Below are 18855 nucleotides of genomic sequence, written 5' to 3' on the forward strand. Positions count from 1 at the left end.
GAGTTAGAGAAAGAAAACTCAGAAGATGAATATGAAGAGAAAGATGTGATCCTTTTGTCATTCTCCTCAAGTCGTTGAAAATTTACAGAAAATAATATTATGTGTGCAACGAATCTGTGCATATACTTATAAAGTATGATTTCCTTTTCTTAATTCTAATAATCACAATTTATTTGTGTGCGTAAGAAAATCATGAAATTTTCCAATCATATCAGAAATATTGTCGGCGTCTGTATATGATTATGAACAATTCGCACGACAAACCATCCTACAACCCTCTCCCACCAAAGAATAGAAAACGACACTCTTAATTTGAAACACAGTGTTAAAGATCAAAACTCTTTTCAAGACATTTCTTTTAAAAGAGTATCTTGTATGAGTTTTGGTCTTGCAAACTGCAACATCTACCATGTCTGCGGTACTATATACAGTTCATTCTCTTTTTCCATTTGCAATACTCTACCTTAAAGCCCATACAGACACTACGGCAATGATATGCTCTATTATAAGCACTGTATTGTTGTTATTGTTATTAACATAATAATAATAATAATGATAATAACAATGATAATAACCATGAATAATCGTAATAATAATAATAATAATAATAATAATAATAATGATGATTATTATTATTATCAACAGAATAGGCGTGATTCATAAATGACAATGAATAATACATGTAATAATTTATACACTCAGTTGTTCTTCTCATCAATGGCTGGATCGATACAGGGGAAACTCCGATAGGGCGGTACAGCGACCTTTGTCCCCCACAGGAATGGATCAACGTTAAAACACGTTATGTAAGACACCGGCTCATTACAACAAATAATCGGCCCTGATTTCTCTCAGTTGGCAACGCCAGAGATCCATTCTGGCGTCACTCACGGTCCATGGTGGTTTATTTCGTATCCAAGCAGAATACAGGGTGCCTATTACCTGTACATGAGGAAGACTTTGCTCAAGGAAAACTAGGAACAACAATTTGATACTGTGAGTACCGTTTTGTTGTGGAAGATTTGATGTATTTGTTCAGGTATATCGTTTTCTTCTTCTTTTTCTTCCTGTATCGTGCAGAACCTCCGGCGAGTATCTACTCAAATACTCAAACATTTTGGTATAGGCTCTCATCTTATTATGTAAGAGACATGAGACTAGAGAAATAAAGAAGTGCACATAAATGTGTGTACATGTTTGTTTGTTTGTTTGTTTGTTTTAAGAACGATTGCTGACTTGTATCGCAATATGTACATTCATTGTCTGTTTAAGGGATTCCTCTTGCACCTGATCACAGCATGAAAGGCGAAGGTATAGGCATGAAACGATATCTATCGTCAAAACGATGATGTTGCCCACTGTGGGATGTTTTATTCACTCCCGAAATAATATTACAGGGCGACCATCTAATGCGTAGTGATGCCTCATAGAATATCACTTATCAAGCCTATTCCACCTTCTTTGTTAGCACTGAAACAAGCAATTATTCTGCTTACTTTCTCGTCAATGTCCTACAAAATTAATTATGTTATAGTGAATAAAACATCCCGCAGTGCCAACACCAAGGTTTTGATGGAGTGCTTAAGATTACTTTTCTGGAAATCTACGAAATCTAAGAATCTAAGCAACGCTTCATGGTAGATTCCTCATATTTCACATGTTTTCATAATTTTATTTGTTGTATTCGACAATTCACTCATTCAATTTCTTGTTACGTTTATTATTTATTTGTTAAAACGTGCAATATGGAACAATAAAAACAAACAACAAACAAACGCACAAAGCGATGAAAGTATAAATATAATCATACGTATTTATATATATATATATATGTATATATATATATATTTATTTATTTATATATGTGTGTGTGTGTGCGTGTGTGTGTGTGGGTGTGAGTGCTCAAATTTCAAGGGTGAGTTAGAAACAAGAGTCATTAGGGTTTCCTATAAATATTTTCGATATAAATCCGTTATTCGAATATGATCGTATCACCATATTAGCATGATTACATGAATAATATTGCAATGATTCTTTGGTTAATTGTCAGTGCTAAGTCGAACAGCTGCAGAAAAAAAAAGTACAAAATTTTGATTAAGATATATCCCTAAGCGGCAATGATTAATTAGGCCTATACGTCAGACATATTGCAGAACAATCAGTTCTTATTGGAATCTCCACCCAAAGAATCTAAACAAACCGACATGCACATCCTGTGCGCACACCCCTAGTAATTAAACGCCCAACTCATATACAAGTAATGACAAACCTCATTACTTATGTGGAGCAGGCATGGGCTGGGGGCAAACTGATGATAAACAAGTATTGATAACCCTATCGAACCCTCTGCGATAAGACAAGAAAAACCCCAAACCATCCTTTGCAATGTATATAAGGCAAATAACGCATTGGTTACTTATTGAAGAGGTTGAACTTTATCGCCATGTTACACAGTTCACCGTCTGTATTTAGGAAGATATATTGAATCGTCAGAGTAAAAAAAAAAACAACAACAACAACAGATGAGACTAATGTATGTACATGACATGATAGATTCACAAAGTACTTGTGTCAGTGTATATTTTTGCGAGGTCAGTCTAAGAATGCTACATCGCGATATCTGAACTAAAAATTGAGGTCAATCGATATTGGTGATTACATTATTTTTGTAAAGCTAGTGGTCGTATCAAGCATTGATGAGTTGTGAATTTAAGCAAAATATCACTGTTTCGATGCCCTCTAGGGGCGTTCACCATCACACGTAGTCTGGTTTCCAGACCCTTTGCCAACTGGACTCAGCGGCGACGAAGTCGCCGCCTTTGCCGAAACCACCTTTTTGCCGAAACCACCTTAAACTATCCTAGTTTTCGACGTTGAGGGCGTCAATATACTGAATAGCGAAATAGTACGAGCAGAGGGTCTGGAAGCCAGACTACATCAGACGAGGTGTTTTCCTCTACGTTCACTATGACCAAAGTCTACAAATAAGTAGCTGGTATAAAGCTGGGGGGTAACCAGGGAGGTGGGAAGAAACCCGCTGGTAGAACAGTGCTTTCACTGCGGGTAAATGATCATTTCGTATTGTCATTCATGTCATTGTTATCAGTATAATGATAACAATAATGGTAATGTTAATAATGAATATTATTCGTATAATAGTTATTACATCTATTTCTATTTTTCATCTTTAAAGTTTATCATCATTATCATGATATGCTGTGATATTGTCATTTTTATAATTACCTCCAGTTCGAAGATCTTATTGAGTAAACTGTATTCATTGTCTATTATTGTCATTATATTTCTTGGGATTATAACTTTCAGCGTGTCAGTAGCAGAAATATTGAATTGGAACGATGAACAATTGATGAATGCGCTACATCAGGCACCTGAACGTTACCGCTGAGCTCATCACATCAAATAAAAATCATTAATCTACTACCTCTTTCAGCATTCAAAGACAAGTTGTAGTAAAGAAACGTCAAACATAACTTTGTTCATCGGCAATGTTATAGGCGCCTACCTCTTACATCGTAGTGTGACACTTTGCCTTTTTCGATGGGAGGCAATCTTGCCACGTAAATCTGTATAATCCGTTGATTGGTGAGTAACATCTTGTAATCTCCTTTTTTTTCTATCAAATAAAAAAAAATGAAAATACTGAAAGCCAGTGCCGTCGTCACATAATCATGTATAATCTGACACACATGTCAGTTTATGTTTTTAATTGTTGTGATTACGAAGAACAAAGCTTTCATGGTTCATCATGTTAGATGTTTATGGATCATATACATATTTTGTATATCATATTGTACGTACAAACCACAGGTTACAGTGACAGACTTATCTGAAGGGGACAGTCGGCTTGCAATGGACTCGCACGGGACGCAGACAATTTTATCCGACGACGATCACGGCAAAGACAAGAAAGGAGTCGACAACGCGTATTTCGAAGTCGACCTCAATGAGGAAGACAAGAGAGATGAGGAGGAAAAGCAGAAGGAGAAGGAAAAGGATGGAGTCAATGACAAGTCGACCTTAAACGGTTTTGCCGATGTCGACGCGTCGGATGTCAATGGCAAAGTGGTCGACGATGTCGACGAACTCGATGACGACAACCCAAAGTGCGGATGGTTCGGGATTAGACCGGGGTTCATTCAGGTGAGAAGGTCGATCAGGGGTAAACACAATTTATGAAAATGAAAGCAAAAATAAAAACAAAAGCCTCGAGTTGAAACTAACCTGCCAACTTGGTTTGAAAGCTGCGAACGAAGAGGGGCATTATTGATCTTCATCTCACAATGTCAAGCTGCCACTGTTACATCAGTTGTTTACGTTTGGAAGGAGGTGAAGCGAGATATTTCAAAAAGAGCACGGTTATGATCCTATTTTCCGAGGCTCGCAGAATTGAGGTACAGGAGATTTTTAAACAGCTCATCGTGTTCATAGTTATTCGGAATAAATGAAAAGATTCTCCTTTACCATAGTAATCATCCCCCCCCCCCCCCCACAAAAAAAAAGAAAAATCTGATGAGTAGTATTTCCTTTTAACATGAGGATAACGCCTTTCGTTACGGGGACGTGCAGATTTGTGAATACATTGGAGGCCTACTCGCAATTCTCTAATCTACAACAGTATGACAGCAAAGACGGTTGCTACGAGAGAATCCAGCTATGTCCGGGAATTAACATTTTTCAAAACCATCAAGTGAACAAACCTGTCCTTTCGCGGGTGTGTTTTTTTTTTCTCCACATGTAGATCATGCATTCTATTTCTTCAGTTCGAATGTTGAGCTCGAGTTGTATCCCGTGTATCACTTGTGCCACAAAACCTTCAATTCGACCTCGTTCCCGATAAGATTACTCAAACTTGAGTTTACACTTGGTGTGTTCACAACAGGTCATTTACCCAAATTATCTGATAAGATGGTAAACACATTAATGGTTGAAGTACCGCTTAAACTATAGCAGAGACTTTTCGAAACACCTACAAATCATTCAGTTCATACAATATCTGTGACGCCCAAAACAGACACAAGTGACACATACAATTATTTCGTACAACTTGCTCAGCCTAGCTTTTGAGTAGCGAACACGCATACAGAAACACCCAGACGCGCTCGGGCTGACGCACGTAATACACGTGAGCGCTCATTTGCGTGTATTCAACTCTTTTTAACTAGGCCATTTTTGCGTTTAAATCCACTGTCGCTTCCAGATGGTGGACAATAAGTCCAGAAAGATAAACTTCATGTCGTAAATGCTGAAAGTAATGCAAGTCTATATTAATAATCTAGCTGAAATGAATACAAAACGACGCTCATTATGAAATACATGCATGCGTTATACACATTGCATGTTCCTTCATTCGTACCAATGATAACCATAATTATAAAGTATGCATGTGTGCCATTATTTTTACTTGTGAATGTAGTTAATGGTAAAACTATGTTATGAGCATAGAATGTCACTGAATAGCATGTTTTTTAAGACTCTCTAGATTGATATTCTTACAGTAGTATTACATATCTATCACAGGTAAATTCAACCATTCGGTTTGAACACCATATACGTACAAGCAATACAATGTTTTTGACTAAGTTTTCTTGTAATCAGGACAATTCTTATCCCATGGTCAAAATGACGACGAAACACTGACAAAAATACCACACTTTCAAACCTATTTGTGAATTCATTTCTCGAAATTAAATAAAATAGCAAATGTTTATCAAATTTGATGTTATTTATATAGCTATGTCAGATTTTAATATGTATAACATTGAGCTGTTACGCGTATGTAAACCAGCTGTTGAAGGTTTATGGGGTATAATGATTTGTATCGTGATTTTCAGTGGAATATTTTGTATAGCGTTGAAATTAGTGTTGTAAAGTGAATTGATATGCTATTCAAGTCTTAAATGTGCTTTGTAAAAACTTGCTGTTATTATTATTTTTATCATCATTATTACTATTATAATTATAATGATAATTATTATTATTATCATTATTATTATTATGATTATTATTATCATTATAATTAATTTTATTACCATCATCATTATCATTATTGTCATCATTGTTATTGTTATAATTATTATTATTATTATTATTATCATTATCATCATTATTATTATTGTTGTTATCATTATTATCATTATTATAATTATTATTATTATTTCTACCTTTTTTCTTTGTCTGGTAGTTCTGCCACAATCCCAAGGGCTACCTCTTCTTTCTCTGCGTCTTCGCCGTCGCCCAAGGCATGACCGTCAACGGCATCGTCTACGTGGTGACGACCACGCTGGAACGCCGCTTCGGTCTGACCAGCGTCCGCAGCGGCTTCATCTCCAGCTGCTACGACTTCTCCGTCATGATCGTCGTCGTCTTCGTCACGTACTTGGGCGAAAAGAGTCACAAGCCGCGCTGGATCGGCACGGGAGCCTTCATCTTCGCCATGGGCTCGCTGCTCTTCACCCTTCCGCATTTTGCGACGGACTACTATTCGCCGCGTCAGGTACCGTCTAATAATCCCACTCCACTGAGATTTTTTTATCATCGGTTAGTCATCGGAAGCAAAGTTTGCTGCTTCCGACCAGCCACCGATGTGCATCGGATCACTGTCCGATTAATCCGACGTTGTTGGTCGACTAGCAGGTGAATGTCAGACATGTTGCACGTGATCCTCATCGGGCGATCTTGCCTCATCGGATCACCGTCCGACATGGGGATTGTCTGACACTTACCTGATAGTCGACCAACACAAGTCGGATTCATCAGACTGCGATCCGATACACTTCGGTGGGTGGCCGGAAGCGGTAAACTTTGCTTGCGATGAGTGCCCGATGAGATAAAATCTCTGTGGAATGGGAGTATAAGGGAAATCTCCGTGGAATGGGGGTATAAGGACCTTGCTTATGTGCATAAAAGGCAGCAGCCGGCTCCGAAGCTAGTTCTTACCCACGTTGGTAAACAGGGGGTCACTGTAAGTCGACTTGCACATCAAGGGTCTTCCTCCCCGCCCACTTGGAGGATAAAGGATGGGGGCGGGGTGGGGGTGGTGGGAAGTTATTTTAATCACTTGAATATTGACGTGTCGTCAAAATTTGACCGACAAAAGAGGAAAAATAGATAAAGGGGAAGAAAAGGAGAAAAGAGGAAACAAAAATATATATATATATATCTTTTTAAATGAGCAAGGTTATCAACAACTTTACTTTCAAATAGAACCTACAAATTCCTCAGTGGTAATGAGACATTTCAAACATCATTTTTTTTGGGGGGGGGGTTCAAATTTGATCTTATGTGAATGCTGCATTTTTTCAGCCACAAAAACAATTTTTTGGCAGAAATACAGAAGAAGGATGAAAAATTCTACTCTAGATGGACATAATCTATATGCTTTAATCATATTATGTTAGTCGAAATTTGCCTAAGTCGAAGAATTTTCTGCAGTCACCTTGCATTCGTTGAAGGCTATCAAGGTTGACTATATCATTAATACCTGGGTATTCATTAGTTGTTTTTGTTTAGCATAATCGACAGTGACCCCCATGCCAACCGAAAGAAATTCAAATTCCCATTTTGTCAAATTCTAGATGTATTTCACTCATTATTTCCCACCCATTCAGGATACGGAGATACTAACGTGCAATGTTAATGGCAACGGGACTGACCCGTGTGAGGAGGGTGAGACAAGCCTGAGTAATTACTACTGGGTGTTTGTAGCGGCTCAGGTGCTGCACGGCCTCGGGGCGTCACCCCTATACACCCTCGGGGTGACGTACATGGACGACAACGTAAAACCCAAGGTGTTAGCTGTCTACATCGGTAAGTGGCCAACAAACGAAAAATTAATTTTTCATGAAAATTACACATTCCATCAACTTGATACTGACATAATATGTCAAGAATAGCAATTATTCTTCAATTATGCTAGAAAAGTGAATTTTTGTGGAATTTTCTTTACATTATTTTTATATTTACTCTCCACATAAGCTCTAGTAGTCTCCTCATCCGGCTAACCGCCGCGGCGGTTCCAACACCGAAACGTCATAACTTTTGCGATTTTCCTCAAACTTTCACTGATGTGTTCTACTAACGTTGCGTTTTCACTCAATCCACATTATTTTCTCTTTGGGTTTTTGGTTTTCTTTAAGGCTAATGAGGTCCTTTCAATCGTCGTGGATTGTTGCAGTTATAGTTTGAGTGTGTGGATGGGGCGGAGGGGGAGGGTTCTGCTTTGGGGACTTTATCTTGTCATTATGATGTTGATTTCTGCCTGAACAGTTTCATTGTTGAACCGTTCATTGCGATCAACATTATTTTTGTTTATTGCTATGTTATCATTAACTTACTGTTAACAATATTATCTATTGCTTATAATTGTTAACATTATCATTATTTGTTGTTGATTGATAATTCTTAAAATTGTCATTTACTGTTGACATAATATCGTCCGCTGAAAATGAGAAGGGTGTTAAGTTGCCACAAAACCAATAGTCTTCTTACTCTCAGCCGACGATTTATATTTCATTTACTGCTAATTGCTAACATTATTATCATTATTATTATTTTGTTCTTTACTGTTTTTGTTAATTGTTAATTGTTTATTCACATTGTCATCATCATTGTTCGCACTTGCAGGGATTTTCCAAGCTATGTCAACCGTCGGGCCAGCATTTGGTTATGTTTTAGGAGGAGTTTTTCTCTCGGTCTACACGGACGTTCAAGTAGACCCCGCGGAGTAAGTATGACCATGGAGTTACGACGAAACTTATGTTTTCCTGAAATAACGATTTTTTTAAAACAATAATTACATATTGTCCCCCTTTTCTCTGTGCCCCTCATTTAACTCGCATCACTGATTGATAAAATTGAAAGATCATGGATGTAAACTTGTTGAGCTCCGGTGTGCCTTCCCTTTCGTTTTTAATTTCTCATTGTCGATAATCCTTATTCAGAATCCTCTATGATATTTACCCAAAAATTTGATTAATGCAAATAAATTCCTCACCTGCAAGACTCTTGTGAAGCATCACCTGTTTCCGCAAAACAAAGACTGTATCTTTATTATGTTTTTGTTTTACTTGTATATAAACTTCATGAAATGCGTGACTAGATTATATTATTACAAATTGATATTTGTCTAAAATGTATCATTTGGGAACTGATGATGAAAGGGCACTATAGACATTAGGTAAACGTTTGGTATATTATAATAATTTCATTCATTTCCAACAATATGAATTATAAATCTATATAATGTTATGTTACGTTAGGTATCGTGTTTCGTTATATTATGTTTTGTTATATGTTATGTCATGTTACGCTTTGTTATGTTAGCTAATGCTTTGCTGTGTACAGGTATAGTGTCATCTTTTCTATCCCTACAGTGTTGGTTTGACCCCAGAGAGTCCACTGTGGGTAGGAGGTTGGTGGATGGGATTCTTTGTCTCCGCTTTCTTCTGTCTTCTTGTTGTCATCCCAATCTTGGGATTCTCCAGGTCGTTGCCAGGTAATCCTCATCCATTTCACGGATCACTTCCTAATAGAATGAGACAGAGAGAGTCAAACTTTGCTGAGCCTTAAATAAAAATGCAAATATTCTATTGAAAACATTATTGACACATTTGCGAAACCTTATAATGGATTATATGGCTATGACACTTACTTAAGATATCATACAATGGCCAAGGCCCTAGTTATATCACAAAACTATCGCTACTTAATCATAAAATGATCATAACCTACAGAGTTCCGACAAATCCTTGTATCCTCTAAAGAGAATACATTAGAAGGCAGAGCATTATTTTGTCTGTGCAGTGCCTCAAAATGTATAGAATAATTTACCATTATCTTGTTATCATAACAAATCAGGAACCTCCAAATCGGCATAATTTGAATTTAGACTAAACATCACATTTTTTTTCGATTAATATAATTGCACACTAATGTTCACGAATTTTAGAATCTCTTGCAGTACAACAGAAGAATGCACGTTTACAAGCCTACTTATAGGTTCTGTTATTTGTAAGTAGTACAGTACAGCAGCAACTTCAAAAGTCGAATATCGAACAACAATTGATTATAATCGTGAACTTTTACTTTACTTTAATTCGAGATTTATCATTCCAAGAACATTATATAACCCGAAATTTGTTATGGCTCAATCAGTTTTGGCTCAAGTGACCACACATGCAAACACACACACACACACACACAAACACAAACACACATAACCCCTAAACCTTTTCGATACTTTCCCGGTTCTCCCAAAGGCTCGAAGGCTCTCAAGCGAGAACGCAAGGGCGACGCTCAAGCAGGTTCAGACTTTTCCGCCCGGGCCGGCTTCGGCAACAAACTTATGGACTTCCCGCGAGCTGTATGGACACTACTGAAGAACATCCCCTTCATGTGTCTGAATGGAGCCGCCATTACCGAGTGGTTCATTCTGGCTAGCATTGCTGTTTTCGGCCCCAAGTATCTCGAGTCTCAGTTTAACTTCACCTCGGGCACTGCCGCACTCATCGCCGGTTAGTAAGAGTTGCATTTTTCCCCATCTCCAGCCATTTCCATGGCCGAAAACTCACTCGTGTAGGATTGGGATCCTCCCTCTAACATTCCCCTCTCTCGCCGCTCTCCATCGCTCGTGTGTTCTCCCATCATACTGAACCTAAGTTCCCCCTTAACAAAAAAGAAATCCTGCCATGCTCCCACCTCCTTTTCTTTTCTTCCGACGTGTTCAAGAGCATAGACAATAGGGGCTTTTATAATTATTATCACTATATAGGACTACATTATTGTTGATACTAGCTATATTTTGAAGATTTTGCAATTGTTTTCTTACAAGAAAATTCAAAGCAAATATTCTTTTTCCACAACTTGTGCATAACTAAAGTTACGAAGCGACCCATTTTCATTCCGTCATGTACACCTATTGTACCTGCTGATATGATGATGCGTTCCTTATTTGTTTTATAATTGATGCATCATGCACTCCCTGCTACAAAAATATATATATATATTTCTCAAATACAGGAAATGGTGTTACAGAATAAAATTCAGACTTCACTAAAAGTACCCTTATACCATGTATACTGGACCCTCATATAGAAAAAAGCTTAAAAGTTACAATGTTGCGTTCGGTATGCAAACTGTACTTCCTCTTTTATGCCAGAAAGAAACACAAATCACTAGAATTTTTTTTCTTTATTCATGCGTCGTTTTCTTAAGCAAACAAAGGAAATAAATGATCACATGTAAAAAAAAAAGGTGATGTATCCAACATTTAATAGCTGGAATTTTATTCTCATTTCTGTATTTAGATCGTTTGTGGCTGTCTGCGAAATCATGTTATCCATGCTATATATCCTTCAGAGTGATATTTATGTACCTGAATGTTTCTATGCGACTAAGTTTTCTTTGTGAGGAAAAAAAATCATTCATTCTTTCTCGTTCTTCCGTGCCGATTTTCATGGATTTATACGGTCTGTTTTAAACAGGTATACAGGTCATTCCTGCGAGTCTCATTGGATGCCTCGTGGGCGGACTTCTGGTACGATGCCTCAAACTCGACTTCCGGGGCATGGTAAAGTTTTGCATCGTCTGTCTCACCGTCTCGCTCCTCTCCCTCCTCATCTTCATCACTAGCTGCCCCAACATCGACTTCGCCGGTGTCACCGTCACCTACGACGGCAAGTAAGTAAACCGAATACGAGCACGGTGTACAGAATCTTCGATTAATAGGATCGTATAGTTTCGGTTGAGACCCAACTTCAGGTTTCTAACACTTTTAGTGAGATAATGAGAAACCTCTAATGAAATATGAAAGAGCACGTAATTCCAAGATGGATCCAATGTTTATTTGATGAAAATTGGTGTTGAAATGGCTAAAATATCTAAAAGAGTGCAATCCTAATAAAAGGTGGGAACTAACTTTTATTGGGATCGATTTGTTTTACTTTGTTTTTGGATGTCCCAGTCATTCCAACATTGATTTTCAACTAATGAACTTTGACTTAATCTTATAATGGTTTGCTCTGTATTATTTCGTGAGTGGTTTCTTGGTATCTTGCAAAGGGTTGAAAGCCCCATCCTCATCTCGGCCAGCACTATACCAGCCCTTTACAGTCCTTTAAAGCTGAACTTCATCACCAATGTGTCAAATCGGCACGAATCGTCTTTAAAGCATTGTTGTTATTTTTTAGAGGGTTGTAGGCCTACATTGAAAGTTTTAGTAACCTGAATATATCATATTTAAGCAAAGCCTATTAAAACATTAATTTTAGCCCCGATAAACACATAACGCACCCGAGACTTGCCCGACATAGGAACACCGTATGTTGGTACTGAATCGAAATGTATTTACATGTAGTAAGGACAGATACGCAGAATAGCTCGTCACCAAGTCTTCCATGCAGAGAATAGAAATGATGATTTAGAGTGCACCATTCACAAGTCCGATTTGTCCGCATCACGCCACAATAGGACCGAGTACACAATGGACGAGGCGAACGTGACGGCAGCGTGTAACGTCGACTGCCAATGTCAAGACAACTATGACCCGGTGTGCGGGAGTGACGACGTCCTTTATTTCTCGCCCTGCCACGCCGGCTGTCTCCAGATGGAGGAAATTGACGATATCAATGTGAGTGAGAAAGAGCAAAGCAAAGCAAAAGAAAAAAAAAGCTCACACACACACACACACACACACACAAGATGTATACCTTATTAATTTGAAAAGACTTTTCAAATATTCTACCGATTACATGTACTAGCATATGACGGTCTGATAGCAATGCAAAATTGTGTGTTGATATAATTTCTGCTTTCTTTTCGCAAATAAAGGTTTTCTGTTTCTGTTTGGAAAGTTTAGATATTCGGGCAGGATATCTGTAATCAATATTTTGTTCTTGCTTTTGTGTTGCTCGCCAGGATCAAAGAACCAACAACAGACTAGTTTTCTGCCCCACACACTTCATGAACATCTTGGGAACAAGTTCCCTCCTATACAATGAGAAAGTTTGCCTTATATAATTATAGCCAATAACTGTGCCTGCTTTAGGGGACCCTCAAAACCTGAAGTCTACGACGAGTTTACGACGCAATTATATTACAAGACTACAATAAGAACGAAGTTCGTGTATAGTTGAGATTCATCTTAACTGTATCCGGGTGTTTTTGAAACTTAGACGATTTTTAGATAAAAGAAATTAAAGTAATACAATACACTGCATTATAAAAAGAGAAAAACCAACATACCTGAAATGAAACTGTCAACCAGGCGGAATATAGAGCAATGAAGCAACATCAGTCAAATAGGTCCCCATTTCTCTCTCTCTCTCTCTCTCTCTCTCTCTCATTGACTTTAATGCTCTCCTGTCCATCTTTCTATGACGTCACTCTCCCTGTGACGTATCCAGACATACTCTGACTGTAGATGTATAGCGGGAATTACGAACGAGACTACCTCAGCGAAGAGCGGGAAATGTGATTACGCCTGCCCCCAGCAGACGGTATTCCTCGTGGTCCTATTCATCATGCTAACCAGCACTTTCTTTGCCATTGTGCCATCGTTAACAGCAACACTCAGGTAAGTGGGTTAATCCTTTACTGCCGGGAACAGTGCAGGTCTCGAACTGTACAGAGTCTAAAAGGATTATGAAGTCCAATGGGGGAACGGAGTAAAATCTTGGAGAATTAATCTTTAACACAGAAGCCATTGTCACAATTAACAAAATATCAATATTTCAGATCATAAGTCTACTTTCAAGGCTGCGAATATTCATCAGCTGTCACTTCTTCCGGGAGTGATTCTGTTTAGTACAAAGGGCAGAAATAAAAAAAAAATGACCCGCTACAACAAAAGGATCCTAAAGTCGCTGACGGGTGAGCCGAGAAAATCGAGTTTGAAGTCAGACCACCAAAATCTGTCAAACGTTTGGATTTCTGTTTTTACATAATTTTGTAGTCTAATGTATCTTCTATCATCTGCCGAAATTTCGAAGCTAAATGATCAAAGGAAAGGCCTGAAAATAGCATTTTTCTGGGCCATGATTGGCTCGCCCGTCAGCGACTTTAGGATCCTTTTGTTGTAGAGGGTCATAAAAGAAAAAAAATCATGAAATGATAGTCCGTGTATCTCTCCAGTGCACTGCATGAAAAACCGTAAGTAATGGAACCGCATATAGGACCTCTTTATTATCATCACCCCTGACATTTTTACCCGTGAATCTTTTATACCCGACATTTTGCCCTTGACATTTCTATCCTGGACATTAGTTACCTCGGGCATTTCTACCCTGACATAATAATACAATACCCGCAACATTTTCACCCTTGGTATTTTTTGTCCCGACTATTTTTTACCGCTGGTTTTGTTTTATCGTGACTTAAATTCATTCAGAATAGTCTGTGTTAAAGAATGGATTAAGTTTCCCCGTAATATAATTAATTCCACTACACTATCTCGATTTAATATTTGGTGTAAAAGACACCTTTTCGACAGATTGAAATTAGGTACATGAATGCAGAAAATGAGATGAGGTAGCCATAAATGAGGTGTGCATGCATGTGTGTATGCGTGTGTGTGTGTGAGTGTGTGTGTGTTGTGTTGTGTATGGGGGAGGTGGTATACGTGTACTTGTCTGCATTTATTATGTTGTATAATATGTACATAATGTTATACTCCATGTAAATATGTTACACCTTGCCATATACTGTAGTGTATTGTGTAAAGGGGCCCGAACACAAGCTGTGCTTCACTGGGGTCCCAAACCTATCATTCTGAATTTTTGCAGTTATGTCTTGTACTTTTGTTATGTTTGATTTGGTTTGAATAACTTGAAACTGAAACTGAACTGAACTGAACTAAAAAAAGGACAAACTCGCCAAGTACCCCCTTGGACAGGCTAATTCCGAATGATCATAGTTTATGACAAAAATCCACAATGATTGAGCACACATGATGCCTTTTAAAAGGGGTTCATATCAACCGTAGATTGCGAGCACGGACGCCATATTAAGGTAACATTCATCAACATTAATATTCTATAAGCCATTGCGAATCTTATCTCGTGTACTTTACAATAGTGCAGACCTGCCCCCGTACACACTGCTGTCAAGTAGATTACAACATAAATCATTATACACGAGTGCAAAAATTGGTGTGAGAACTTTGCAATTTCATTTGCTGGTTGTCATGTAAGAATAATCAATTATTTGTTGGTAACAATGATGAAGATAAAAATACTGTTACTATTATCATCATTATTGTTGTTATCATCATCAGTGTCATCATTAATGAGAGCATGCACTCAGAAGAGACAACGAATTGTATAGACGGTGATTAAAGACACGCTCCGACCTCTACAGCAGTGCCTTGTAATGGAAATAATGATTATTAAACGTCCCGACTGTAAAAGTTGTCTTTAACATTGATGATATACTAGGAATGTGGGACACCAAAAGGAGGAGATGCCATGAAAGGTTTCTTGGAGGATTTTCTTTTCTCTTCATTCTGCAGGTGTGTTGGTCATTCACAAAGAGCGTTCGGCCTTGGTTTACAGTCTCTTTTATATCGGGCCTTGGGTGAGTTACACATGACGTATGAATATCTCGCTTTTACATATCTGTTCCTACCGCCATATACTATACGTACTCTCTACTTCTCTCTCGCTTCTATCTTCTCCAAATCCTACAAACTCTTCATCATAATATTCTTTTTCCAGGTTCTTTTTCTTCTTCGTCGTCATCTTCTCATCATTGCTTTGTCTTGTCTACATCCTTTAATATTCACTAATTCATTCATTCCTTTATTCCGTCATTCGTTTCTATCTTTATTTTATTTCCAAACAATATTCATGCATATTACAAACGTCAACATAATAACACATTTCATCTAACATAGAATGTCACAATCATAGAAACCAATTTTATTTCTTTAAAGACTATTAATGAACATTGAGGGGCTGCTAAAAGCATGAAAAGGCGAACATGTATAGTGCAGTCTCCTCACTTTTTGGTACATTACTACAATACATTTACACAAAATGTACAAAAGGTGTAAACATAAAGCAAGTTAACCAGGGCAAAAATACATTTGTCACTAAATAAGTTCTAGCATGAGGCAACCTCTTTTTTATATCTCTTTTTTTAAAACTCTCTCCCTCCGCCTGTTTGAACCTAACGAATAACTTGAGCTTGCAAACAGGACCGCAGTACAGTTTAAAGTACAATTTAATCAGAGCTATTAAAGATGGATCCATAATGTATGTGTCTTTTGCACTACAACAGGAACGGTTCCTGGTCCCGTCGTATTCGGTCTGCTCATTGACAGCACGTGTTTAATCTGGGAAGAAGACTGCGAGGGCGGTCGCACGTGTTGGATGTACGACAACGGAAACCTGGCCACCTACACTCTCATTATGACCGTGTGCCTGCGAATCCTGTCGCTTGTCTTCTTTGTCGGCGCCCTTATCGCCCACAAACCCATCGGAGAGAACGACGCCACCAACGAGGAAAAGGCGGATGAGGTGGCTGCAAATGGGATAGGCGACGGCGGCGCTCACGTAATCAACGGCAACGCAAAGATTGAGGCTACAACGCCCATATAACTATGTAATCTTCTTCCATAATGTGAGCGTATAAAGCCAACGTGCTCCCTATGTAGGAACTGATATCACTTGTGCCACGCAATCTGGAAGAAAATTTCACCTTTCACCTTTCACCTTTCACCTCGAAATACAGGCAAGTGCCTGACAGCTATGCAACGAGTTTATTTCCGAGGAAAAAAAAATCTTTTCCACCCAGGAAAAGACTGCATTATGGTGATTTATGTTCTTTACGCAGAGTTGAATTCTTTAAGATACGGACACAAATTTCAAACATTCCATCCACAGAATTCAGGAAAAGTCAAATGATAACTGACCAAAATTCACCTGCCTGATTTATCGTGCATAGCAATTCACAAATGACCAACATTATTCACCTCAAAATACGAATAGTTTAAATGGTGCAACCTTGGTACTACTACTGCTGCTGCATTTTGTACTCTCTTACCCGTCTGAAGCCGTAAACGCACAAACACTAAACGGGAGAGTACATTATTGATGATACTAGACTTACGTATTAAATCGTGTACTCACGTGACGTCTGTTGGTTGATAGTGATTGGTTACACACCACTCTGATGAGGCTGTGATTTCATTTGATAAATCATTTCAGAATTTACGTGCGTACATTCAACAGTCACCTTTGGCTGCTTTTAGACACGGATGATAATCTGTAGCAGGCCCGGCGGAGCGTTTTTAAAAGTGGGGGTCTCATGAGCTAACAAGCAAAAAAATGAAAAAAAAAAAAAAAGAGCTCATCTCACCCCTTCCACTTCCGGGTTTCTTCAGCTGACAAGCAAGAAAAAAAAAAAGAAGAAGAAAAAAAGGGGATCTTCAGCCCAAAAAGATAGTTCACACTTCCGTTCCGCCGGCCATGTGTAGTATAGGCTATGATGTATTCATAAACAAGATTTGTGATTCGTCGACATGGTACCATGTGACATTCACGCATTTCGTTATAGGTCACGGTCGTAAACTGTATATTTGATTCTTGCAATACCTTCTTGAATACCCTGGTCTTGACGAATTGATGGTTAGAAATACACCTTATTTGCTGTAACAAAATACTACATGTTCCTTTTTACCTTATTCTGGCCATTGTGAAATCCGAATGCATAATCAACCCCCGTGCAATTCTATTTTACCGAGGCCTTCAGATATAAAACTGTATTACCTTTGATTTAGTTCATGCATTTGTCGTGCAAATAATCTTGTATAGTGAATTAAAGGTCATGTACTATTTCGTACGAGGTATATTTGAACGCATGATATACATATGTATGTAAATACATGTAGGTTCCTGCAACATAATATAAATTTGTTTTTTATTTACGTTTGTGACTGTGAGTACAACAATTGCTGCATTTTGACAAAAGAAGAATGATAAAGACAGGAACAAATGTCACCGTGTAAATAGTACATTTATACTGAATTGAGATAAAGTGCGTCTTCCTCGTTTTTATCAAGCACTTTACCTTAAAATGTGAAAATTATTTTGTCCATTTCATCCTGTTTGTACAGGTACCTTTGAATGTGTCATTATCATACAATTCATGTTGTTTCCTGTTTGAAATGAGAACATTGTACGACTAAAAAAAAGACTATCTATATCGACAAAAAAAAAAATGAAAGTAGGCCTATATTGTGAGAGACGAGAAAGGTTTGAACAAGGATTTTCTTGACCTACTGTAACCCACGGTAAATAAAAACACTCAAAAAGGAGGGCGGTAAAATACAAGAATGTCGATGGAATGTTTGCAGTGTGTAAATAGTGATACAGATTGGGTGGTGTCTTTTACATGCTTCAAGAGCAAAAACAAGGGAAAGTTAGAATAAGGACTGTAATAACAAGAAAAGCGAAAGCACATCCTATCTACTGAACAGGTTACATGGACCACTATATACAACTGCCTGATACATTGAAAGTCGCACTTACTTTATGTTGTTTGTGTACTGCCAATAGTTTCCTGTCATAGCCAGACCCTTTTTCCCAAGAGGTTTCTTTTTCCCTCAAGGCCAACCTAAGTGTACAAAGTTTGTAGAAAATATATGGCTAAGACACAGTAGCAGTAAAAGATGTACATGTTGTATCTTTATTGATCAAAGCATATTCCGTATAATGTGTCAAAGATGTACATTCTTGCAGTGATCGCTGAGGAAAGATATGATTGTGAATCTATTTTTAAAGATATGTAAGTATAATAATATGGATTGTGAATGTATCATATTTTTGTTGAGCGAAATGC

At 38.0% G+C, this 18855-nt stretch overlaps 1 protein-coding gene across 1 annotated transcript; it reads left to right on the forward strand.

The window, feature by feature from the left end:
- Positions 1-3870: 3870 nt before the first annotated feature.
- Positions 3871-16613, forward strand: LOC139709866 (solute carrier organic anion transporter family member 4A1-like). Its single transcript, XM_071621825.1, has 11 exons — positions 3871-4161; positions 6203-6514; positions 7629-7827; positions 8644-8743; positions 9393-9514; positions 10278-10532; positions 11502-11697; positions 12487-12646; positions 13422-13591; positions 15524-15588; positions 16294-16613. The coding sequence occupies exons 1-11, from the start codon at positions 3871-3873 to the stop codon at positions 16611-16613; spliced, it is 2190 nt and encodes a 729-aa protein (XP_071477926.1).
- Positions 16614-18855: the final 2242 nt, after the last annotated feature.

Source organism: Diadema antillarum, unplaced genomic scaffold, assembly GCF_040938485.1.
Source record: "Diadema antillarum isolate AM-2024a unplaced genomic scaffold, OU_Dant_1.0 seq00001476_RagTag, whole genome shotgun sequence".
Classification (NCBI taxonomy): Eukaryota; Metazoa; Echinodermata; class Echinoidea; order Diadematoida; family Diadematidae; genus Diadema; species Diadema antillarum.

Bases quoted from the DNA above. Each gene is read 5' to 3' on its own strand.
- LOC139709866 (XM_071621825.1), top strand. From the start codon at position 3,871: ATGGACTCGCACGGGACGCAGACAATTTTATCCGACGACGATCACGGC. The intron at 9,515-10,277 runs GTAATCCTCATC...GTTCTCCCAAAG, and splicing joins ATTCTCCAGGTCGTTGCCAG to GCTCGAAGGCTCTCAAGCGA. The intron at 15,589-16,293 runs GTGAGTTACACA...GCACTACAACAG, and splicing joins TCTTTTATATCGGGCCTTGG to GAACGGTTCCTGGTCCCGTC.